General features: G+C 53.4%; 1 protein-coding gene across 1 annotated transcript in view; it reads left to right on the forward strand.

Moving 5' to 3' along the window:
• The window catches only part of DPP6 (dipeptidyl peptidase like 6), a 778594-nt gene that overhangs the window by 688157 nt on the left and 65402 nt on the right, over nucleotides 1-25035 (forward strand). Inside the window, exons 9-13 of the mRNA XM_065939554.1 lie at nucleotides 1506-1660; nucleotides 3088-3185; nucleotides 18389-18512; nucleotides 20209-20247; nucleotides 24895-25002. Coding sequence (XP_065795626.1) covers nucleotides 1506-1660; nucleotides 3088-3185; nucleotides 18389-18512; nucleotides 20209-20247; nucleotides 24895-25002 — 524 coding nt within the window. The remainder of the gene's footprint in view (nucleotides 1-1505; nucleotides 1661-3087; nucleotides 3186-18388; nucleotides 18513-20208; nucleotides 20248-24894; nucleotides 25003-25035) is intronic.

Raw genomic sequence — 25035 nt, forward strand, 5'->3', positions numbered from 1 at the left:
GTCCTGCGCTGCTCCTCGGTCACAGGGGTCATGGTCTCTGCAGGCTGCTGGAGACCAGGAGGGAAGCCCCCGGCGTGGGGCCAGGGGCACCGGAAGACTTGTTACAGGGAGGCTGGCACTTCATGAAGGGAGTCCCTTCTAGCTCTGCTGTTGCAGGTCCTGTTGCAGGACGCTGGGGTTCCTCCCACTGAGCCCCCAGGCCGGTGGAGCCCACCCATCGGCCAGCCCCCCTGGGGAGGAGGAGCTGCAGGGCCCCTAAACTGGGCTGCGGATGCCCTTGTGGCCCCTGCAGCAGGGCCCTGACTGAGTGGCCCTGACCCCCCCAGCCCCACCCTGTCTTCATCCTGCAGTCGGTGGGTCTCCCGCCCCCAGGCCCGGCCGCCAGGCTGGCCCAGCCCCCTGCCGCGCAGCCTGGCTCCTCTGTGACCCCGCCTCCGGCGCCACCTCCTTCACCCTTATTCTCATTCTTGCTGTCCCCTGGGGGTCTGATGCCCTCATTCTGTTTCTTCCGTGTGATTTCAGGTGTTCTGACTGCCTTTCTGTCCCTGCGGGCTCTCAGAGCTGGTTTGTGGTCTACCCCAGATAATGACCGGTGAATGGGACTTGCATTGTGTGGTTGTAGAGCAGTGCTGACTGCTATTTTAAAAGCAAATCAGGGGGATTCATTAATAAAATGCATACACGGTGTCCAAGGAGGACCCCAACGTCAGAGCCGTTCAGCCCTGGGTGCCCCTCCGCCCCCGGCGCTCTGATGAGCGGCACCGGGGCGGGGCCCTCTCTCTGCCTGTTCAGAAGGCTGGGTGGGAGACGGCAGATCCTACAGGACTCATCCCCAGTCAGAGCTCCAGTTAACCCAGACTCCGTGACGGGGTGGGGTGCGGGGCAGCGCCCGGTGGAGGCTGGGCCCATCGCTGTTTCCATCTCGGTCTCCCTGAAGGGGGGCTGTTCTGAGCCTCTGCCGCAGGGAACGCGATCGCCTTCTTCTGTCAGAGTGAGGGGCCCGCCGGGCTCTGAGCACCGCCCCCCACATGGCTGTGTGCCGGGGGCCTGCGTGCGGTCCTGAGTCCTCGGCGTCTCCTGCTCATTGATTTCCTGGGATTCAAGCTCCAGACAGTTACGTCCTCACTTGTTCCTGCTGGGTGCACCCAGCTTCAGATGAATGGATCTTCTCTAGTTTTGGTTTTCTGATCCCCTTAAAGCAATAACCGACAACACACACAACAGCAGTGAGTCAACTCAGAAAGGCCCTCATGAGCTCATCGTGTTCAAATTTGTGCAAAAAACAAGACAGTGGATTTTAGGTGGTTCACCTCTGTTCGGTCGGGCCTTGATTGACAGGGTTTGCTACACTGGGGTCCGGTGGTGAACCCAGGCACATACGGAATGACGGTGCACCTGGGTGTGGGGAGGCCTCCTCAGAGGCTGTGAGGAGGGAGATGCCCCTGGGGGCTCCCGGGTATCCTTCCCCGTGCCTTCAGGCCTCTCTGCTTTGTCTGTTTCCTTAGAGGAGATCCTGAAGACCCACATCGCCCACTGGTGGTCTCCGGACGGTACGCGGCTCGCCTACGCCACCATCAATGACTCGCGGGTGCCGGTCATGGAGCTGCCCACCTACACCGGCTCCATCTACCCCACCGCGAAGCCCTACCACTACCCCAAGGTAGGCGGGAAGCCGCGCCGGGCCAGCCTCTGCATGTATGCACCGCCTCCCCGCCCCATCGTGGAGCGCTGGCTCTCCCCCGTCACAGTAAACAGAGGCGGGATTAATTATGTCCCATTACAGTGCATTAAATCCCCATCTTTGCTGAGTTGAATTTGTCGGCAGGTTTACTTTTTTTAAAGTAATGGAACTACCGTTAGTCATCTGTCTAAGCTTCATCACAACCAAAATACATCACCTCCCTTGTGCTACTCACGCTGCCCACACTGGGGCACTCTGTCCTGTGGTTCCTTTTTCAGGTTCTGAGGGTCAGAGGGTCCCGCAGTTCGCCCCCAGCCCCTTGGCTCTGGGCTGTTCTGTGCCTGGCCATCTGCTGGCCTATACTGTTTCTAATGGCCCCCCAGACCACTGTGTTGGCACAAAAGCCAGCAGGCCAGCAAGGCTGCAGGTGGGTGGCAGGGGATGAGGGCAGGGCGGCATGGATGGCCACACCTGGCTTTGTTAGCAAACCGCATCGTCCCAGTGCGGGGGAGGGCCTGCCGCCCACTCAGCTGGAGAGAGGCCAGGGCCCGGCCTGCCCCGCCTGGTGTCCCCCCAGGGCTGCCCCAGAAGGACTGTCCAGCCTCTGCCGACCAGCCCTGGGCCTCGCTCCCTAGCCACCAGAGGGCTCTGGGAGCTGATGCCTCCTGCCGTCCGGAGATACAGGACACACAGCCTGCAGTTTGCAGCGAGGGGGCGACGGTGCCCAAGCACGGGCCCCAGGGTCCCAGGGCAGAGGAAGGAAGCGCCAGGTGTCTCAGTTAGCTCAGGCTCTGTAACAAGCACCACCGACCGTGCCGCTTAAACTGCGGACGTTTGTGTCTCACGGTTCGGGAGGCTGGGAGCCAGAGATCGCCTAGAAACGGGACAGTTTCCCTGGTGAACCCTTTCATTCCCCCCAACCTGGGAGTGATGGCATGACCTGAAACCTAGGAAAGTGCAGCCCCCTGATTTTACCATGAACTCCGGGACCGATCTGTGTAATTGGAATGATGACACCCCATATGGCTCAGGACTGGGGGTTCCTGTTTTAGCAGAAAGTCAGCATGTTCTGACCAACAGAATCAGACTGGAGGCAGGAGCTGATGGCCCGTCTGAGCCCCGCCCTCTGTGGGTCCGAGTCCTTCCTCACCCTGACACCCCGTCTGCGGGGGGCAGAGGAGCCAGGAGTCACGCCAGCACCCTAGTCTGCTCTGCCGGCCAGCACTTGTGCAGGGCGGGGAGAGAGGAGAGTGGCATCCCCCCCCGCCACCGCCCCGTCTACTGACACTCCCCCTCAAGAGCTTCGTCCTCCCCACACTGAGCCTCTCGTGTCTCCCAGCAGACTCAGCGCCCAGGCCGGTCCAGGCGGGAGGCGGCTCTCTCACCCCTATTCCCTTTCTTCCCAGGCCGGCTGTGAAAACCCCAGCATCTCCCTGCATGTCATTGGCCTGAATGGACCCACGCATGACCTGGAGATGACGCCGCCCGATGACCCGAGGATGAGGTTTGCATCCTTCCTTCAATTACGCAATGACAATATCAGTGAGATCCGTGTCTGCTTATGGGGCCTCTGTGGGTTCAGACTGCCAATTTAAACATCCAAGGAAAAGGCACATTTTGTAAAGCTTTCCTGACTGCTTTATGGCTTGATATTCTGGGAAAGGAACACCCGTCAAAGCCTCTATGATGTCTTACCTTATGTCAGGCTCAGATCCTGCTCCCCAGAGGCTGGACTTCAGGGGGGGCAGAGGGGATGGTCAACCACATGTGTCCAGTGGGGGCGAGGACTATGGGGGGCATCCCTCAGGTGAACAGATGCATCGTTCCAAGAAAGTCCTGGTAACTGGACCTACCATGCACAGGACCCCATTTTCAGAGCCTCACTTTAGAGCAGGCCGCCTGGGGCCTGGTCCAGCACTCTCTCTGCATTAATATGGAAAGTCACCTGGAAAATTTAAGCCATCTGTTTGAGTTAATTGAAAATCTCGTTTAGTCCATTTGGTGATGCTGTTTCCGCAGGCTTGATTAGCTTCAAGGACAGTGAAAAATTAGCCTCCATCAGGGCTGCCGGGACGGGGACCCCGGGTCCTCTGCTCCGCCGTTTCCCCAAGCTCAACGCGGCGATGCTTTCCCGGCGCCCTGTAACCTGCGGTGTGTTAATGTCGCACTTTCTCATCTCCTTCCCTGTCACAGTCTTGGGATTTTTCAAAGTGAGCGCCGATCTGTCAGAAATCACGCAGTAAATGTGAGCAGCCATTTAGCGAGCATTTATTATTTGCGTCCATTAGGCCGAGAATTTAGCGTGAATGAAATATGGAGGTTATTACGTGGAGGAGGGATTGGCCTTGATGGAAGCATTACAAGCACGTGGAGGGCTGCAGGCGTGCGAGGGGCTGTGCTGAGAGCGGGGCCTGGACGAGGAGCCCCCGCCCCCCACCGCCCCCTGCCAAGTCTGAGGCTTTCTCTTCCCGGCATTCAGGGCCTGGGGACCCTTTGCGGTGGGGGCTGCCTTCTGCATCACAGAGACCTCAGGCACGTCCCCGGCCCTCCCCACTGGATGCCAGCGTGACCATCAAAGACGCCCCAGAACCAGACTGAGAACCGCTGGTTCCGAGCGAAGGCTCATAAGCCGCCGCCTGGGTCCAGATCCCGGTTCCGTGCTCCGGGTCAGGTTCCCCTTCTCCTGCCTCGTTCCAGTTCCTCATCTGCAAGACGGGGATGCATGTTAACAATCAAGGGTTCACTCTTGTGGGTGTCGTGAGGATTAGTGCACACAGCACAGGCTGGTCCTCCATCTCGTGCCCGTGAATCCTGCCTGCCGGCTGTTGGCACTCAGCCCTGCCAGAGCTTCAGGTCCATTTCTAACTGCCGGTCCAACATCTCCCCTTCAGCTGGTCAGGTTGTGATTCTCAGAGAAGGTCAATGAGCAGGTGTCAGAGGTTTCATTCCACTCACTAATTAACCAGCGGGGCATTAGAACCAGTCCCAGGGATAGCTGAGAAGCTCAGTGTGTGGACAGTCTGACTAGAAATATAAGGACAAGCTTGAGGGTTACAGATCCCCCAGGACCCTGACTGTAACCTTGGGGCTCTCTGACCTACTAGACAGAAATCCACGTGAGATGTCCACCCCAGCAGGGCTGCCCACGCCATCGCAAGGCAAGCTGGGCATCACACAAGAAGATTCTCAGCGACCTCACTTGCTCTTTGTGGGTTTCAGATAAATCCTCTAACTATCTCTAAATGATATCCTAAACTGGGCTTTCCCGGTGGCCCAGAAGTGAAGAATCTAGCTCCAGTGCAGGAGACATGGGTTCAGCCCCTGGGTTGGGAAGATCCCCTGGAGGAGGGCATGGCAACCCACTCCAGTATTCTTGCCTGGAGAATCCCATGGACAGAGGAGCCTGGCGGGCTACAGTCCAGGGGGTCAGAGAGAGTCGGACACGGCTGAAGTGACCGAGCATGCACGCACATGTGAAGCTCAAGCTCCCGCTCTGGGCTGGGCCCGGCACATGGTACCAGCTGGGTTTGCTGAACGGGCAAGTTAAGTTTAAAATTAGCCGATAAAGTCCTGTTTCAATAGGATCCTTGTAGATATGAATTTCTTTGTTGTCCTGGAAGCAAAGCTTGATAGATACTTGGCCCTTGCTGACGTTCTGCCGTCTCAGCACAGGACGCTATAGAGGAGACCACCCTTTACCCGTCCTGGCCTTGCAGCTGGGACCCTCACAGCAAGACAGATTAACAAGAGGGAAGCACAGCTTATTCACCATGCCCTGCACATAGTGTGAGAAAACATCTCAACCCAAAGCAGCTCAAAGCACCGATCCACAAGTGCAGCTTTTATAGCATCGTCCACCGGGAGCAGCAAACTTATAAAGAGTTACCAGGACGAGGAAGCAGGTTTAGGGTTCCCAGGGTGGCAGCTGTAGGTGGTACATAAGCCAGAGGGCCCCGTGGGGAAGATGGGTCTACAGGCTCCCTGGTGCCTCTCTGGGCCAGTGAGAGTCTGTCTCTGGGAAGAGGAAGCTATTTCCTGCCTTGAGGCAGAAACAGAGGAGCTTTGCTGGGTTTGCCCCTTCCTAATGGCCTTCAGCTCAAGATAATTGTCTTGTCAAAAAGGCATATTTTGGGGTGACCTAGTCTGGTTTCCTTCAACACTAGAGGCACTAAATCTGGAGAAGGTAAAAGGAAGACACTTATTTGTGGAGGGATGGAAAAAGGAAGGAAACCTACGTAATGCCCTCAACAATCTAGGCAAAGGTAGACAACAAAGAAATACATAATAGTCAAAAGTTAAGTACTGCAAGATAGGCATCAGTTCTGTTCAGAATTTTGCTGAAAGACTGAGAGATCCAGGGAGGAAGAGGGGTAGAAATAGGCAGGATTTGGCCACTCTGGGACACAGGCAGAGATATTCCAGATCCAGGAGGAGCGTGCAGGGCGGTTCCTGGGTCAGGCGTGGGCCCATTCCGGTTGTGTGTTGTTCTCACACTTGTCCTTCCCTCTGCCCTTCTCTCAGATGCCAGGGTGTGTGTCTCACAGACGCGGCTGTGTCCCCTGGAGCCTCACACAGCCCGGCCCTGCGCCCCCCTCTACTGTTCCACAGAGGCAGGACTGAGAACCCAGACGTTAAGGGCAGGGTCTGCAGCTTCCCTGGCGGCGCTAGTGGTAAACAATGTGCCTGCCCATGCAGGAGATGCAGGAGACCCAGGGGTTCCATCCCGGGGTCGGGGAGATCCCCTGGAGAAGGGACTGGCACCCACTGCAGGATTCTTGTCTGGAGAACCCCATGGATGGAGGAGCCTAGCGGGCTACAGCCACAGGGTCGCAAAGAGTGGGACACAACTGAGCACACAGCTGACTCCACACAGAGCCTGAAAGGTGCCCTGGGGCTCAAGCCAGGCAGGACCACCCGTCCCCCCACACGGCCTCCACGGGAGATGCGGAGAGTCCCCAAAGGCCAGGGGCCGCTTCCTGCAGACGGTCCGGGCCCTTCAAGGGGAGGAAGCAAACGTTTGTCAGCCGTCTCCCCTTCATCCCCGCACTCCCCACCTCTGCTGTGGCTCCTCCCCTGCAGAGTTCTCGGGGCGGGGGCGGGGAGGCTGACTTCCGGGGTCCCCAGACCTTGCGCTGGCAGGCACCTACCGCCTCCCGCGTGCGCCAGGCGCTCTGGCGGGCCGTGACGGCCCCTCCATCAGGGGCCCGGGGCCCAGGCGCCGGCAGCTCCGATGGCGGCGGGCACAGGTGGTGCGTGCGGGGGAGGGCGAGGCAGCCCCGCGCTCACAGAGCCGGGGGTCCCCACAGAGAACCGCGAGCGGGGAGCGGGTGGGGCACTGGGCCCAGCGACGGGGCGCGTCCTGTTACTCCGGCACCGCGACCCCCGCCTCTCCAGGCAGTGCGCGTGCGGCGGGCGCTAGGTGCCCGCGGTTTCACGGAGAAGCGCTTTGCCGGTTTCCTTTGCGCATCTGTTGAGCTGGGTGCTGAGTGAAGACGCAGCAGGGCCCCGACAGGGTCATTCTGAACTGGCGTCGAGCTGCGCTGGTGTGTGCGGGTTTCCTCTCCTCCTCCAGACACGCCGTCAGCGCCGGCCAGCCGCCGGCCAGCCGCCGGCCAGCGCGCCCGTCCTGCATCCGGAGGTCGCGGGGCTGATCACAGAGCCTGAGAAGGGGGGTAGCGCCCCGGGCCAGGCGGGCTCTCCCCGGCCCCCACCTCTCGCCTCTGTTCTGTTTCTCTCCGTTTGTTCACCTTACGGCCCAGCACCAAGACCCAGATCCGCCTGGCTGGGGGCTAGCATCCTCGGTAAGTGCAGGAGCTCTGGTTTCCTTGTCCTGGGCCTTTCACTCTCTGCCCCGTGCCCGGGCCCCACCCCTTAGGCCTTTAAAGCGCGGAAAATGGGCTCTGAGCTGCCATCTTCCCCGGTCAGTGCTGGGAGGACGTCCGGAGGGGTGCGTGCTCGCCTGACGCACATGGCGCCGGGATATACAGATACGGAGGCGCGCGTGTGCCGCCCGCGTGGGGGCCTGCCTCTCTTTCCTCTCGGGGCTCTGTAAAGACCTAGCGCACGGGTGTCTGTGTGCGGCTCACCGCTTCCGGCTGTGCACCTTCCCGGAGGCTGGCACGCTCAGGGGCCCCTCTGCATCTGCCTCCAGGCTCCTGCACCCCCTCCACCCATGATGCACCCCCTTCCAACCTCGAGAGGAAAGGTCGCTTCCTGCTGCCCAGTCGGTAGGAAGTGTGGGCCGCCTGGGAGACTGGCACACTGGATCCGGAGCAAGGGTTTATTCAGGATCAGGGTCAAGACAGAGGTCATCAGAGCAACCGAAACGTCACAGAAAAACAGGGCCTTCCTTCCTGAGGACCTGAGCACCAACCCCCACCCCCCATCAACAATTAACGACCACCTCCTCCCTTGTGGCTCTGCTGGTAAAGAATCCGCCCTCAGTGCGGGACACCTGGGTTTGATCCCTGGGTTGGGAAGAACCCCTGGAGAAGAGAAAGTCTGCCCACTCCAGTATTCCGGCCTGGAGAATTCCATGGACTGTATAGTCCATGGGGTCGCAAAGAGTCGATGGACTGAGTGACTTTCACTTTTCTTTCTATTTTCACCACCACCCCCACCATCAACACCCCACCAGGACCTCCAGCTCTGCCATCACCATCATCACCTCTATCTCCTCCACCAACACCTCCACTTTCCCATCAACACCAACCACCACCTCTACCACCATCATCACCATCACCTGACTTGCCGGTGGTTCTTTTTTAACTAGGGGTAGAACCCAGGCTGGAACACAAGATCCCTGACACCCGACCCACGGCGCGTGTCCTTGTTCCGGAGCTTCCACATCCGCCGTGTTTCACTGGGCGCCTGACCTCTCGTGGCTCACAGAGGGCCTTTTCTGTAACTCTCCCCTTCCTGGATTTCTCCACTGGGGGTGTGGCCTGCGTTTGGGGGTTTTTAAACCTCCTCAGGTGACTTGGAAGCGTGAGCAAGGTAGCAAGGCCCTTCTTGGGAGCCGTAGTTTTTCACCTGGAATGGAAAGTCCGTGTATTTTTCTATTTTTTTTAATAACTCCGTTTCTTTATTTTGGCCGTGCTGGGTCTTCGTTGCTGCACAGGCTTCCTCCGGTTGTCGCGAGTTGTGACGCACAGGCTTCTCACTGCGGCGGCTTCTCTTGTTGCAGAGCACAGGCTGTAGGCACAGGGGCTTCGGGAGCTGCAGCATGTCAGCTCAGGAGGTGCCGTTCCCAGGCTCAGGAATCCTAGTGCCCGGGCTTAGTTGCTCCAAGGCGCGTGCGATCTTCCCGGACCTGGGGTCGAACCCATGTCCCCTGCATTGGCAAGTGGATTCTTTACCGCTGAGCTACCGGGAAAACCCTGTGTCATTTTCAAAACAAAGATGCTATCCCCAACCCCCATCCCTGAACCTGCCATCCCACTAACATATTTCTAATCTTTTGTCTTTATATGAATGACTGTGGGAAGATACGTGTTTTATCTGAATTTGATTTCCAAATTTATTCGAAGGCATTTGGGAGATGAATTAGAAATGCATAATGCTCTGTAATGCCCACAGAGCTAGACCTCACTCCGTTTCTACCTCATATAGTGAACTGGCTACCAAAACCTTCACATGACTTCATCTCAGGGAGCCGTTCAAGGGGCTTGGCTCAGCTGGACGGCTGCTGCGTTTGTGGTGTCAGATCAGGATATGCTTTTTGTTATCCGTGAGGGCAAGAAGCCCTTCATGGTGACTGCAGAAATACGGAAGGTCCAGTCTGGAGAAATGCCACTTCTTTATTCCACTGATGCTTTGCAAAAGGGGTTCTCAACGTTACTGTTGATCACAGGTTTCCAGGTTCTCATCCATCGCAATGTCTCGTGCTTTAAAATCCTGGGAGTCTGGTCATGGATGTCCAGAAAGAAACTTCTGGTGAAGAACACGTGTTCTCAATTATTGTGGTTTGTGTTTAAAGGGAGGCGAAATCATTCTGAAGACCACGTCCCTAGATATGCAGGGACTGAGTCGTGTTTGGCAGATTTAGGCAGAGCAGGAGGCTAGCCCGTGTTTTCGTTATCTTAGCAGCCAGCCCTGCAGTGCGGCCAGCCCCTCAGATGGAAAGGTGAGGTCACGTGGTCTCTTCCTACGTTGAAAGTGAAATTCTGGGGCCTCCCTGGTGGCTTTGCGGTAGAGAATCCGCCTGCCAGTGCAGGGGACACAGGTTCGATGCCTGGTCCGGGAAGACCCCACGTGCCGGGGAGCGTCAGAGCCTGTGTGTGAGGGCCACGAGTATGGAGCCTGTGCCGTAGAGCCGCGAGTGTGTGCTGCAGCTCCTGAGTCCAAGGGCCCTAGAGCCCGTGCTCTGCAACAAGAGGAGACGCCGCAGTGAGAAGCCCGTGAATCACAGCTATAGATCAGCCCCCACACGTGACAACTAAAGAAAGCCGTGCAGCAACAAAGACTCGGCACAGACAAAAATAAACTTATTTAAAAAAAAAGAAAGTGAAATTATGGAACTCTACATCAGATAGTAACTTGTCTTACAGTCCCATCCTCCTTATGTTTGGCAAAGCGCAGTCTGCCTGCAGATGTTTTTGTCCAAGTAAGAGGCTGCTCCCAGGGCTCAGGTGCGGAGCCGCATACTTGATCACAGCAGCATTTGTCATTTATGTCGTTTTCGTTTGTTCAGTGATGCTTTCTGTTACCATCATCCTTGTTTTAAAACTGTCCTCTCAAAGTATTTTTCGCTCCAGCCTCACGCAGGGGCCGAACCTCACTGGAAACGCCAGCATCAGTCGCAGGCCCTTGATTTCGCTGGATCAGCAGGCCTTTTGCTCCCCTGGCCCTCGCTGCCGCGTGGCTGTCAGAACCCCTGCCAGAACTTGGAAAGCCGAGAAGTGACACGGCACATTAATCCCTGCGCGGGAGACGCTGCTCTATTAATATTTTACGGGAAACAAATGGACTAATAAAAAATTCATACACTGCTCAGCAAGAGGAGTCGCTGTGTTTTGACTTGAAGGCCCGTTTGGCTGGAGATTCGTGAAGCGGCTGCAGGATTTTCTCGGCCAAGCTGCGCTGTTTCAGCCACTGCGGCTCCCACACGGCTCCTCCTATCAGGGCAGTCCTCACCCTGTACTGAAACTTGGGGATTCTCTGTCTCCCCACAAACCGGGAGCTCCCCTACAACCAGGCTTTGGGCCTTTGCATGCCAGCACCTGCAACCGTGTCCACGCTGACCCCTGACTAAGTAAATGCACTTTGAATGAATAACGGTATTTATGGGCAGATAAAGCGCTTTGCTTTCTGCCATAAGGGTGGTGTCATCTGCGTATCTGAGGTTATTGATATTTCTCCCAGCAATCTTGATTACAGCCTGTGCTTCACCCAGCCCATCATTTCACATGATGTACTCTGCATATAAGTTCAATAAGCAGGGTGACAATATACAGCCTTGACGTACTCCTTTTCCTACTTGGAACCAGTCTGTTGTTCCATGTCCAGTTCTGACTGTTGCTTCCTGACCTGCATACAGGTTTCTCAAGAGGCAGGTCAGGTGGTCTGGTATTTCCATCTCTTTAACAGTTTTCCACAGTTCAAATCCTATTTTCTCCTCTCCTTTAACTGTAACCAGATTTCTCTTTACTCTTTAGAACCTTATCTGCCTCCCAGGTCGCTCGTTAACTCAGAGACCGTCTAGGGAGAGTGGAAATGGAGGTGGAGACGATCATGTGGAACACGGACGCATGACCACATGGTCTGCCCACCGGAACCACTTGGCTCAATTAGTTTGCTGGGTCTCAAACGGGGCACCAGTGAGACCAGTTAGGTGCCTTGGCCCCACCCAGAGTCTCAGATTCAGGTTGTTTCCAACACTTCCCAGGGGCTGCTGGTCTGGGGGCCCCCACCTGAGGACCACTGACTCTGGTCATTAAACTCGGGGGGCAGAGACTGTTTCTGCTCCAGGGCCCAGGGTCAGCAGCTCTGCTCTGGTCATCCCTCTCTGGACAGGCCCCGCCTCCCCAAGTGCAGGTGACAACAGCGGGTACCTGCCGCCTAGGTGTGCCCAGGCCACCCTCGGGCCCCGTGACCGGCCCCCCATCTCCATCCACACCCACACTCTTGCAGGTGGCAGTGCGTGTGTACATGTGCGTGCTCAGCCGTGTCTCACCTCTGCGACCACCTGGGCTGTAGCCCACCAGGCTCCTCTGTCCATGGGACTTCCCAGATAAGAATACTGGAGTGGGCTGCCATTTCCTTCTCCAGGGGATCTTCCTCACTCAGGGATCAAGCCTGTGTCTCTTGCATCTCCTGCATTGGCAGGCAGATTCTTTACCACCTGGAAGCTAATCTCTGTGTGTGTGCGTGTATGAATATATATGGATAAAAGTGAAAGTCACTCAGTCGTGTCCAACTCTTTGTGACCCCTTGGACTATACAGTCCGTGGAATTCCCCAGGCCACAATACTGGGGTGGGGAGCCTTTCCCTTCTACAGGGGATCTTCCCAATCCAGGGATCAAACCCCGGTCTCCCTCACTGCAGGCAGATTCTTTACCAGCTGAGCTACAAGGGAAGCCCAAGAATACTGGAGTGGGTAGCCTATCCCTTCTCCAGCGGATCTTCCCGACCCAGGAATCAAACTGGGGTCTCCTGCATTGCAAGCAGATTCTTTACTACCTGAGCTAATATATGAACTATATATATACCTGAACATATACATATATATGTATATATGCATTTTATTTTCTCTACTGGTTACCTTTATCAACTGAAACAGTACTCTTACAAGTTTCTCTCGTATCACATTAACTACAGGCAAGAATTTTTAACAACCCATTGGTAAAATGGATCTGAAAGTCCTGCCCTTTCCTACAGGTCCATTCTCTGCCACTGCCACCTAGAAAATTCTGCCTTTTTAATATTTTTGTATCCCTGAAGTTGATGCCATTTGCGTTCTTCCCCAAACCCATAACTAAACTTTCCTTATTTATCTGTAGGTTGATTCTGAAAGACTAAAATCAATAAACAGCGTAACTTTATCATAAGTAATTGTCTGTCTTGGTAGCACTAAATAGCATCCTATGATCGTGTCTCTTTTTTGTTCTGCTTTTTGTTTTTCCCTGAGTTTTAAATTGCCTTTATTTTTATTTGAGCTACTTTATTTTATCACACCCTCACCATTCTCCCCCAGACTCTATCAGATATCCTAATGCTTCGCCTCCTTCCCCACGTGGTTTCTGCGAGACCACTCCTCCACCCCAGCTCTAGTCTGGACCAGCTATTCTCTTTAACCTTGTCACTGTGGCACCCGGGGAGTCTCCCTCACTGCTCTCCGCATTGGAGCCACTGTTCCTTAGATCTCACATCATCTTCTTTCTTGATGTGCTTCCACTTTCGTCTGGAGTACACCCTCCAGATGCTTTCCTGAGAAAGAACTACGGGAGGTAAACTTTCTGAGTTTTGCAGTATTTTAAAATGTCTCTCTCATGCCTGTTGAAAACCTTAGTTGTATGTAGAATTGCAGTTTGAAAACCACTCTCCCTCAAATTTGGGGCTATAATTCCATCTCACGTCCAGTGTTGCCAATGACAAACCTGATGTCAGTCTGACACTCGTTCCTCTGCGAATTATGCCTTTTTTTTTTCCCCCTGAAAGATATTTGGATGAACTAATGTGTCTAAATGTGGGTCAGGTTTCTCTGTTTTTTCTTGCACCATCTGTCTCATCCAGACACTCTCAGATGGCGCTCCTGTTCAACCACATTTACCAACCCCATACTGACTGCTCCTGAACCTCCAGGTCCCCAAAATTCTCTCTGGGGCTAACTCTGCAGGTGTTTTAATCTGCTGCTTTTTCAACCAGCCTCATCCCTCAAGACTCTTACGTCTGAAATGTGGTAAAACCGTTCCTGTAATCTTTATGTGGGTGTATACCTGCTTTATCCCTTCATTATCATCGTGATTGCGTTTCTGGGGAGAGAAGACAGAAATAAATGTGATAGATCCACCAACTTAAATTGGAAACTTCCAGTTATCCTTTATAACCTTTTCCTTATTTAAAAAATCATCTCTGCATTATAGAAAATAATAATCACTTGCCATCCCACTACCCACAGGTAACTGTTCTGAGTATTTTGATAAATTTTCCTGATATTTTTATCTAGAAATGCACACTTGTTCTTTATTTGCTCATTTTTTTAAATAATCATTTTCCCAGCACCATTTATTGTATCAATCTTCCTTTCCCTACTGATTTGGGATGACAGTTTAATATTATTAAATATTAAATTCTTAGATAAACTATTCTGTTCTAATATAAACCCTTGTGACTTAAAGCTGCCCATCATGATGGATCTACTGAGTGTTATATCAGTTACAAAGTCTATAGCTACTCTGTATCATTAGCAATAAATCCCTTTTCATCCATCTTCCTCTTTATCTTGTCATTTTCATCCATTTCTTCTTATATGTGAACTTTAGTATTATTTTATTAGCTGCCCCTCCTCTCAAAAAAGAAGCTCATTGGTCTTTCTGTTAGAAATAAATTCATTTCTTTAAAAAATGTTAGGCATTGACCATAGGTGAAGCGCTGCCCTCATGGAGCTTGAATACTATCAGTGCAAACATCCCCAGACTGATAATTATTTTGAAAGTTTCTCATGTTTAGTTTCCTATTCCAGAGACATAGCATGTTTGTGTCTTAAATATAAGATTCATCATCTGTGATGTCTGCTACTTTTGTTTTTAATCTTTCTTTAAAAGATTTATGAAATGTTTATAATTCTATGAAATAGTCACCCAGTGTTTATTTTATTTTATATCATTTTATCACTTAATAATTACTTTTGATATTTGCATTCAAATTTCTCATCAGATTGGTAGTAGTTTAGGACTGGCTGTGAATGGATTGGTATCAGACATCATCTTCCTACATGTGAAGCTTTTCATTTTAAGCCTTTAGTTTTGAATAGCTTTTTATAAAGGGTATGTTCAAGTAGAAGACATGCTTTAAACAAGAAGATATGGGTTATTAAAAGCTCACTGAGGTATTAAATACTGTTAGGCTTAAAACACCTTTGCCGACAAAGGTTCATCTAGTCAAAGCTATGGTTTTTCCAGTAGTCACATACAGATGTGAGAGTTCAGTTCAGTTCAGTTGCTCAGTCGTGTCTGACTTTTTGCGATCCCATGGACTGCAGCACGCCAGGCCTGCCTGTCCATCACCAACTCCCAGAGCTTGCTCAAACTCATGTCCATTGAGTCGGTGATGCCATCCAACCATCTCATCCTCTGTTGTCCCCTTCTCCTCCTGCCTTCAATCTTTCCCAGCATCAGGGTCTTTTCCAGTGAGTCAGTTCTTCACATCAGGTGGCCAAAGTACTGGAGTTTCAGCTTCAGCATCAGGCCTTCCAGTGAATATTCAGGACTGATTTCCTTTAGGATGGACTGGTTGGATCTCCTTGCAGTCCAAGGGACTCTCAAGAGTCTTCTCCAACACCACAGTACAAAAGCATCAATTCTTTGGCACATAGCCTTCTTTATGGTCCAACTGTCACATCCATTCATGACTAGTGGAAAAATCATAGCTTTGACTATATGCACGTTTGTCAGCAAAGTAATGTCTTTGCTTTTTAATATGCTGTCTAGGTTTGTCATAGCTTTTCTTCCAAGGAGCAAGCATCTTTTAATTTCATGACTGCAGTCACCATCTGCAGTGATTTTGGAGCCCAAGAAACTAAAGTCTGTCACTGCTTCCATTGTTTCCCCATCTATTTTGCCATGAAGTGATGGGACCAGATGCCATGATCGTCACTTTTTGAATGCTGACTTTTAAGCCAGCTTTTTCACTCTCCTCTTTCACTTTCATCAAGAGGCTCTTTAGTTCCTCTTCACTTTCTGCCATAAGGGTGGTGTCATCTGCGTATCTGAGGTTATTGATTTTTCTCCCAGCAATCTCGATTCCAGCTTGTGCTTCATCCAGCCCAGCACTTCTCATGATGTACTCTGCATATAAGTTAAATAAGCAGGGTGACAATATACAGCCTTGACGTACTCCTTTTCCTATTTGGAACCAGTCTGTTATTCTGTGTCCAGTTCTAATTGTTGCTTCTTGACCTTCATACAGATTTCTCAGGAGGCAGGTAAGATGGTCTGGTATTCCCATCTCTCAAAGAATTTTGCACAGTTGGTTATGATCCACACAGTCATAGAGGCAGATGGTGACTGCAGCCATGAAATTAAAAGATGCTAGCCCCTTGGAAGAAAAGCTATGATCAACCTAGATAGCATATTAAAAAGCAGAGACTTTACTTTGCCAACAAAGGTCTGTCTAGTCAAAGCTATGGTTTTTCCAGTAGTCATGTATGGATGTGAGAGTTGGACTATAAAGAAAGCCAGGAGCCAAAGAATTGATGCTTTTGAACTGTGGTGTTGAAGAAGACTCTTGATAGTCCCTTGGACTGCAAGGAGATCCAACCAGTCCATCCTAAAGGAGATCAGTCCTGAATCAGTCCTGAATATTCATTGGAAGGCCTGATGCCAAAGCTGAAAGTCCAGTACTTTGGCTACCTGATGCGAAGAGCTGACTCATTAGAGAAGGCCCTGATGCTAGGAAAAATTGAAAGCAGGAGGAGAAGGGGATGACAGAGGATGAGATGGTTGGATGGCATCACTGACTCAATGGGCATGAGTTTGAGCAAACTCCAGGAGTTGGTGATGGACAGGGAGGCCTGGTGTGCTGCAGTCCGTGGGGTCGCAAAGAGTCGGACACGACTGAGTGACTGAACAAGAACAGGCTTAAAATAGCTGAGAAATCTGAGATCAGCATAAATCTATATCTTTTCTCAAAACTCATTTCCTTTTCACTGGATTGTTGTGGCATTTCTTTTCCTGTAGACTTCTAAGATTCTATGAGAATATTTTTAGGCATTTTGTTAATTTCCTTGGAATCAGAAAACCCTTTAATCTGCATGTTCACGTCTGTACTATGTAGGCATCTTGTGCTGCCTTCAGCGATTGCATCTCTTCCCATCACTCCAGTCCCTCTGTGAGAAGCACTTAGATTCTCAAATGTGAGGACCATCTGCTGTCTTCCTTCTCTCCCCTGCCGGGACCGCTTCCTCTGCCTTCTGGGAGAGCTTCCCAAATTTTCTTCCATTTTCATTTTCTCATTTTCCATTCCACTGTCTCTACAGTCTCCTCATCTCACCTCTTTGGTTGCACTTCTAAATAGCAAACCTCTGCAGCCCGTCTCTGTGAACTTCCCCCACACCTCAACAGGAACGCCTGCATCAAGCAGGTCCAAAAACCAGGCCTTTCAGCCGCCCAGCTCGCAGCAGTGTCTGGCCAACAGGGACCAGAGCTCATTTATGGAGTAACTGAAAATTCAAAGTGTTATGTGTGCAGCCCGGGCTGGCACAGACCTGAGTGGCTTTTTAAGGAGCTAAGCTCAGTACACGTTTCCTGGCTGCAAAGATCCAGGCAGACTGTCACGTCCCATCGTTACAAACGCAGCTCCCAGCCTCGCGGCGGTGACACGACAGCAAAGCGGCGTGACTCTGTCCCGTAAACAGACATGCAGGCCCAGGTCCCCGGAGCCCGAGGGCTTGCGGAGCGGATGGTGAGAGCAGGATCAACAACTCACAGAACCCGAGACGGCGGGAAAGCATGAGCTGGGCTGTGCCGAACGGCTCTCCACCGTGTCCGCAGCAAATGTCCGGGGACTGTGCGGGGTTCCGGCCCGTTCTCCACCCGCCTCCAGCCGGCCTCGCGGGAGCTGACGGCCTGGCTCAGAGGCCTCCCTGCAGCGTTCGTCGTGTGCTCTCGGCTTTGGTTGAATTAACAGCTGTGATTAACGGTCGTGAGAAGTGGGGGACACAGCGATTTAATCCCCTGACTAGCTGAAGCCTGTGTCAGTGGGCCGGGTAGTTTAGATCCTTCTGCCGACAGTAATTACTGAGCGTGCCGGGTCTCCTTCCAGCTGGCCCGGCATCGTCCCGCAAACGCCCAGCGTCTTAGCGATAAGGGATCTTGTCAGACGTGAAGTCACCATTCTGAACACGAGATCTCATTACAGATAGAGTTGGGCGGGCGGGCGGACGTGTTTTTGTGAAGTTGCTTGTTTGGATGTTGGTTGTTTGTTTTTTTTTTTTTGTCATGTCCTTCTAACTCATCAATGTACATTTTCCCTCTAAAAATCCTGGGTTTTTTGGCGGGGGCGGTGCCCTGGGTAATTGGATTAAATACCAGAAGCCCCAATACCTGGGGCTGAGTACAGAGTGCCCCAGAACAGTCTGGGGTTTTCAGGTTTGGGTAAAAGCAGGTGCGTGACAGCTCAAATGTGAGATGAGGTCCACCACGAGCCCAGAGCCGCGGCACCCTGTTTCCCTAATCAGCGGGAGAATTAGGGAACTTGGGGACTGGAGCCCCCGCCCCGGCTCCCTCCCTCGGGGCCGGGGGAGGGGTGGGGGGCAGGTGTCCCCCGGGAGCCCTCCCCGGCTCAGGCTCAGACGTCCTGGCCGCTTCCGCACGTGGCGCTGGGGGTCCCCGCGGCAGGAAAGCAGGGCAGCAGGCAGCACCGCCGGCCGCTCACAGAACCCGGGCGGGGGCGGCTGGGAGGTGCCAGCGCGGGGCACAGGCGGGGGGCGGCTCGCAGAGAAGTGTGCCCGCCCTCGCGCGGCGCCCTCACCGCGCCCTCTGTTGCAGGGAGTACTACATCACCATGGTCAAGTGGGCCACCAGCACCAAGGTCGCCGTGAACTGGCTGAGCCGGGCGCAGAACGTGTCCATCCTCACCCTCTGCGACGCCACCACGGGGGTCTGCACCAAGGTAGGGGGCCGGGCGGGCGCGGCCCTGGGCGTCAGGGCCACGTGGGGGCCAGGGAGAGAGACTCACACGGCGGGGGGTGCGGGGGGAGAAGGGGGCGGTGGAGGCACAGACACACACACACACACAGGCTGAGCGCTGGCTGGTCCAGGCTCGCACGCCTCCGTTTTGCTGCCGCCTGGTGGCTGACTTGAGAACTGCTGCAGACTCGGCTCACCCGCGCGGCCACCAGCTCACAGAACTGTCCCTTCCCTTCACCTCGCCCCGCCCACTCCACACAGGGGTCTGCTCCCCGTCCTCCACGTGGCGCTGGAGCGGGGAGTGGCCCGGCCTGACTTCCCAGGCCCAGCGCTGGAGCCGGGCCTGGCCCTTTCACCGTCAGCGCCCCCAGCCCGGCCAGAGCCAGCCGGTCCCCTGGGCAGTCAGCCTCCTGTCTGCAGGTCACCACGGTGTTCCTGTGGCCCCAGGCCGGCTCAGTGGGCGGTTGGAGGAGGCGAAGGAAGGGGCCCAAAGAGCAAAGAAAATGTAAATAAGGAGGCCGGACTCCCCTGAGGATCGAGGGAGTGACCCGCAGCCAGACTGCCCCTGGGCCGTGTCCTCCACACTCCCGAGCCCCGAGAAACGTCCCCTCAACCCAGGCTCGTCTCTTGGAAACCCTTTTCTGGTCCTAAACTTTTATTTTTATTTTTGGGAGGCCCTCAATTTTTATTTCCCCACTGGGGAGGCGACAGACTTGCAAAACAGCCATGTCGTGACTTGGGAGACACCCCCAAACAGTCTGATCCTGCAGCCCAAGAACAGTCCAGGGAGCTGTGGCTGGGACCAGCTTCCTCCATGGGCCAGTGACTTACTCTGTCTGTGATACAGTCTGGAGCAGGTTCTGGGTTGTTCTGATGAACTTCCTGAGGGGAAAGAAGGAAGGGAGGAGAGGGCACAGAGCTGCTGAGAGGCTGGGGCGGCTCGTGCCCCGGGGCCCTGGGGTCTGTGCCCTGTGGGGTCCGCGGTGACAGTCCTGCCCATGGTCAGAATCCACGGCTATAGAGCAGAGCAGCTCTGGGACAGGCTGCAGCCCATGCCGCTAAGCAGCTGTTCCTGGCGTGGTGGCTTTGTTCATCTCCCTTTTTGTGTTTTCCACACAGTTCTCAGATTGGCTTTTCACCTGTGGTCTAAGTCCCTTTAATGTTTTGGTCTGCCAGGAGGGTTACTCAGCATTGTGAACTGGAAATTTGACACATGTCCACACACACACACACACACACACACACACAACGCAGAAGTTTTTGCCTTTAATGGGCCCGTGCCTGGTCAGGGTGACCGTCTATGGGGCCCGTGACTGGTCGGGGATGACCGTCTAACAAGCCTGTGCCTGGTCAGGGGTGACCGCCTAACGGGCACGTGGCTGGTCGGGGGTGACCATCTAACGGGCCTACGTGCCTGGTCAGGGGTAACCCCTGAATGGCAGTCCTGCAGAGGATTCTCACCCTGGGTGTCTGTCCTCGTAGCCGGGAGAGTGACGTCTTCCCTGCTCGAGGACGTGTGCTCAGCTCAGAGCCACAGCGCCAGATGAGGCAGAGAGCAGCCAGCCTCCTCCCCGAGCCCATGGGGCCCCTGCGGAGGGAGCCAGACCGCTTCTGCACCGTCAATCACAGACCCAAGGCGTACACAGATGCCTTCCTCTAATGCTCTTATTTCGTTTCAGAAACACGAGGATGAAAGTGAAGCCTGGCTGCACAGACAGGTAACTGTTCCGTGTGTAAATCCCACACTCGCCATCTCTACCAGCCACGTGCTCCTTCCCCAGCTTTTACAACATGGCTTCTCACATTAACTCCTACAGGAAGCTCCAGGAACGTGCGCGCACACACATACACACACACACACACACATGTGCAAGGTTCCGTGGGCCGGGGCCGTAAGGCCGCTCAGCACCCCCTCGACCCCGCCCCACGAGGCCCAGCAGGGCTGGAGAGCCGTGGGCTCTGTGGGAGGGGCTGCAAGAGCCCTGTGCAGAGTCATGCAGCGTTCTCAGGTCTCAGGGCATCCCTCTGGTGTACGGGGGACGAGTCCACACACGTTGCCTGGATTTAACCTATGTTCAGTCGCTCAGTCGCGTCTAACTCTCTGAGGCCTCATGGACTGTAGCCCGCCAGGCTCCTCTGTCCCTGGGATTCCCCAGGCAAGCATCCTGGACTGGGATGTCGTCTCCTCCTTCAGGGGATCTTCCTGACCCAAGGATCGAGCCTGCATCTCCTGCACTGGCAGGCAGGTTCTTTACCACTGACACCACCTGGGAGGCCCACTTTGGTGAAAGAAGACGAGATGTGGCTGATGTTCCTGACTTTCTCAGCCTGGTTCAAGGAAGCCTCCTTTGAGGGGAACTCCGGATGGGTCTGCTGAGTCTTCCCTGGATTTCTGTCCCTGACTCAGCTAAGAGATGCAAGTGAACCAGGCTTGAGGAACTGGAGGCGATCAGATGAGACCTGCAGTCAGTCACCCCAACAAAAAATTCAGCTCACACCAAAAAAAACCCTGAGCACTGGTAGTTTCTTTCTTCAGTTACTTTTTTCTTGTTGCACAGCCTGACGTTAGAAAGCACACATGGAAGGTTTTGAAAGCTCACTTCCTTCTTGTCCTGCCGAATGGGATGAAAATCATCTGAGAATTCTATGTGAAGGATCAGACTGGATTTGAGCCTCAGAATGGCGGTGGGGATGGCAGAGGCGTGCTTCTCTACTGACAGGGTGGAGTCCGTCCGTGGAGAGTCCCTGAAGCTGCACTGTCCACAGTGGCTCTCTAAGAACATCCTGGAAGCTCCGTGCACAGCCGTGTTACCTGTGGAGTCAGCGGTCTGGCCTCGCCTTCCGTCAGATATCTCAGGGGAGGGCGGCAGCCTCAGAGAAGGAGCGATGTTTTAGATACAGCTCTGTCCTGCCCTGGGCCCCCCTGATACAGAAGAGGAACACTTGTGTGGCCACTTTTTTCCTGTGTCCAACTTCAATGCCAAGTCCCCGCTAGGATATACCCATAATGAGACTGCTCGGGCATCCTAAAGTATCCGCTGGGGAGCTGAGACGTTCTTGAGTGCCACCTGGACCAGTGATGCGAGCACGAGCACCAGACACAATGTTATGACGTGCCACTTAAAATCACACAAAATGCCCGAGTGGTTGAAGCGAAAGAGTCGGGGAAAAAAATTCATTATCTGCGTAAAGTCATCTGTTCCACTAATAGGGGATCATGCCAGACAACGTGCTTTGTGGATCTCAAAAGCTCACGCCCACCACTTCCACTTGCTTCACAGCTGAACAACAGGTCGCCGGGTGGGCAAAGCACACTTTGCTCTTCAGTGATGGCGACTGGGTTGTTCCTGCCCTGCAGCTGGTGTGGGTCGTGCTGCCGAGAGCACAGCGCTAAGTGACTGGGGCCACCCGCCGTGTGACTCCACGTCCCTGAGACGCCCAGGATGACAGGGTCAAGAAGCGGAGGGGCTGCATGGGGGCTGCAGCAGTTGGCACGCTGGAGGCAGGGGAGCAGCTGGTGGATTCCGGGCTCCCCCCGGGAGATGGAAACCCAATGGGGGGTGTGCCACATCGTGAACGTGCCCAAAGCCACGGAGGGTTTGCTTTTATGAACATGTTTTCATTTGTGTCGTTCTGGACTTTGTAAGGAATGAATCTGTGGGAGCAGCAGTCTCCAGGATATCTCAGTGAAGACTGGGAGAGGGTGCCTGGGTCCCAAAGCAGGGGATGTGGTGGAATCCTAGACCCTGTGCCTAGGGCGTGGAAGGGCTCGGCCATCACAGGCGGGGAGCGGGGTTGTGGGGCGCCAGGCCTCCCGCCACGGGCAGTTCCTGTCTGAGCCGGAGGAGGGGGGATGGACTTAACTGAAGCGGGGTGCAGTTTGTCTCCTCATGGGCAGAGCGCAGTGGGGAAGCCAGGGTCAGAGGGTCCCCTCCTCGCCCCTGCCTTCCCAGTTTGATCCCTGGGTCAGGAAGATCCCCTGGAGGAGGAAATGACAACCCACTCCAGTGTTCTTGCCTGGGAAATCCCATGGACAGAGGAGCCTGGTGGACTACAGTCCGTGGGGTCCCAGAGTCGGGCTGAAGCAACTCAGCACACATGCACACTCCTAGTCAAAAGTCATTGCACTTGTCCACTAAAGATACATCTGCTACGTGAGAAACCAGGTCTCAGCGAGGTTCGAAGGCTGGTCTTGCCCGTTCCCGCCGAGGAATGTTCCCAGGATGGATGTAAAGGTGACATGGCGATGCGTGGGGCCTTAGTGTAAAAGCAAGGCTTCGGGCCAGGATTAATAATTTATTACATTTACTCATAGTATTTTTTCTCTGCCAAAAGTGCAGACATTTCCCCCCAGAAAACGGATGCAGTATTGTGGTATCCATCCTGTGGTTGGCAAATAAAGGTGCCTGTAAAAAGCCAGATTTACGGCTGGGTTTTTCCGTCGCCTCTATTTTTAAATACCATGCTTCCAACTCTAAATAGAAAAATAAATATTTGCAGATTAGAGGTTTCATTTTACTGCAAATATTCATGAAGATTAAATGTCACTTTAATCACATGTTGGTTTATTTCTCTGGGCATATCACATTTGCATGTGTTCATTCACCGCGGGGAAATGAGTTCTCCTCCTGCCAGCTGGGGTTTATTTACCATTTGTTCCCCTCCGCCTTAGCACGGATCTCCTCGAATCAGAAAATGGATGTTGTGGCCAACTAATCGGAAACCTTCAAGCTACAGCTTCACAGAGGCTGGGGTATCACCCCCCCAAAGCAAAATTCCTTTTTGCCCATCCAGGCGACCGCCAACCTGAGGAGGGGTGACTGAGTACCAAGCGGGCCCCCTCAGCTTTTAGGGTGGGGGGCAAACCAGGATGCAGGCACACGCTCCAGGCGCCGGCTTTGAGTCCAGCCTGGAATTCTCTCCCCCAGGAAAAACTGGGAATGCTGGTTTTGTCCCCAGGGGAAAGAGACAGCGCGTGCGTGCATAGCTGTGTCCGATTGTTTGCAACCCCGTAGACTATGGCCCTCCAGGCTCCTCCGTCCATGGGATTTCCCAGGCAGGAATACTGGAGTGGGTTGCCATTCCCTCCTCCAGGGCATCTTCCCGAATCAGGGCTGGAACCTGAGTCTCCTGAATTAGCAGGCGGATTCTGTACCTCTGAGCCCCCTGAGAAGCCAACAGTGACAGAGGATCCAGGCAAACATGTGCCACCTACCGAATGGGCATGAGGAGTGCCCCGCTCCTCAGACAGCAGCTGAGAAGCACAGTGAGACCCGGAGAACACTGTGCCCCACCCACGTCATAGCACACACAGAGTCAGTCCTTGTTTGCTGGGCTTTTTCCCTTTGTTTTTTCTCATCTCCATGGTGGGCTATTCAGTATGCAGTGGATTTTATTGAATAAAAGGTCAAAGGATGGAAAGAATAGAATTCATTTTTAGGCAAAATCAGATTTGTGCTTCTTCAGAATTATGATAGGTAACTCCCTGGATGATAGAAACGAACTTCTTTACAAAACAGAAATAGACTCACAGGCATAGAAAACAAGCTTATGTTTACCAAAGGAGGCGGGGATAAGTTAGGAGTTTGGGACTAACATATACATCCTTCTGTATATAAAATAACAAGGACCTCTAATACTTTGTCCACCTGATGCAAAGAACTGACTCATTTGAAAAGACCCTGATGCTGGGAAAGATTGAAGGCAGGAGGAGAAGGGGATGACAGAGGATGAGATGGTTGGATGGCATCACCGACTCAATGGACATGAGTTTGAATAAACTCTGGGATTTGGGGATGGACAGGGAGGCCTGGCGTGCTGCGGTTCATGGGGTGGCAAAGAGTCGGACATGACTGAGTGACTGAACTGAACTGAACTGAACTGTACAGGGAACTGTGTTCAGTGTCTTGTAATAACCTCTAATAGAAAAGAATCTGAAATATCTATCTATATATGTACAGATAAACACACACATACATAACTGAATCACTTTACTATGCCCCTGAAGCTCACATGACACTGTAAATCAACTATATTTCAGGTTTTTTTAATGGTTTAGCAAACGCCCCTGGAGAATTTTTCAGGGGCCCCTGAATTCTGTGGCCACAGGTGAGTGGGGAGCCCGACCCTGCACTTACCGAGGGCTGAGCTGTTGTCTCTGGATTCCTCACTTTCTTTTAGGAAGCTGGAGGTTTAACGTGTGATTCACAAGGAGAGAAAAGTCCCCACACAGACTTTATCCCTTCCACTGTATCTCTCGTTGGAAATGACACAGAAGTGTATCTCAAGACGTGTTTTATCCTAGTTCAACCTCTCGAAACCAAATGAAGCAGTTTATAGACTTAATCAATGGCTTCTGTCCGCAGAATGAAGAGCCGGTATTCTCCAAGGATGGCCGGAAGTTCTTCTTTGTCCGAGCGATCCCGCAGGGTGGGCAGGGGAAGTTCTACCACATCACCGTCTCCTCCTCCCAGGTGAGCCCCCGATCAGGTGAACTCCTCCTCCCA

Source organism: Muntiacus reevesi, chromosome 6 (genome assembly GCF_963930625.1).
Source record: "Muntiacus reevesi chromosome 6, mMunRee1.1, whole genome shotgun sequence".
Taxonomy (NCBI): domain Eukaryota; kingdom Metazoa; phylum Chordata; class Mammalia; order Artiodactyla; family Cervidae; genus Muntiacus; species Muntiacus reevesi.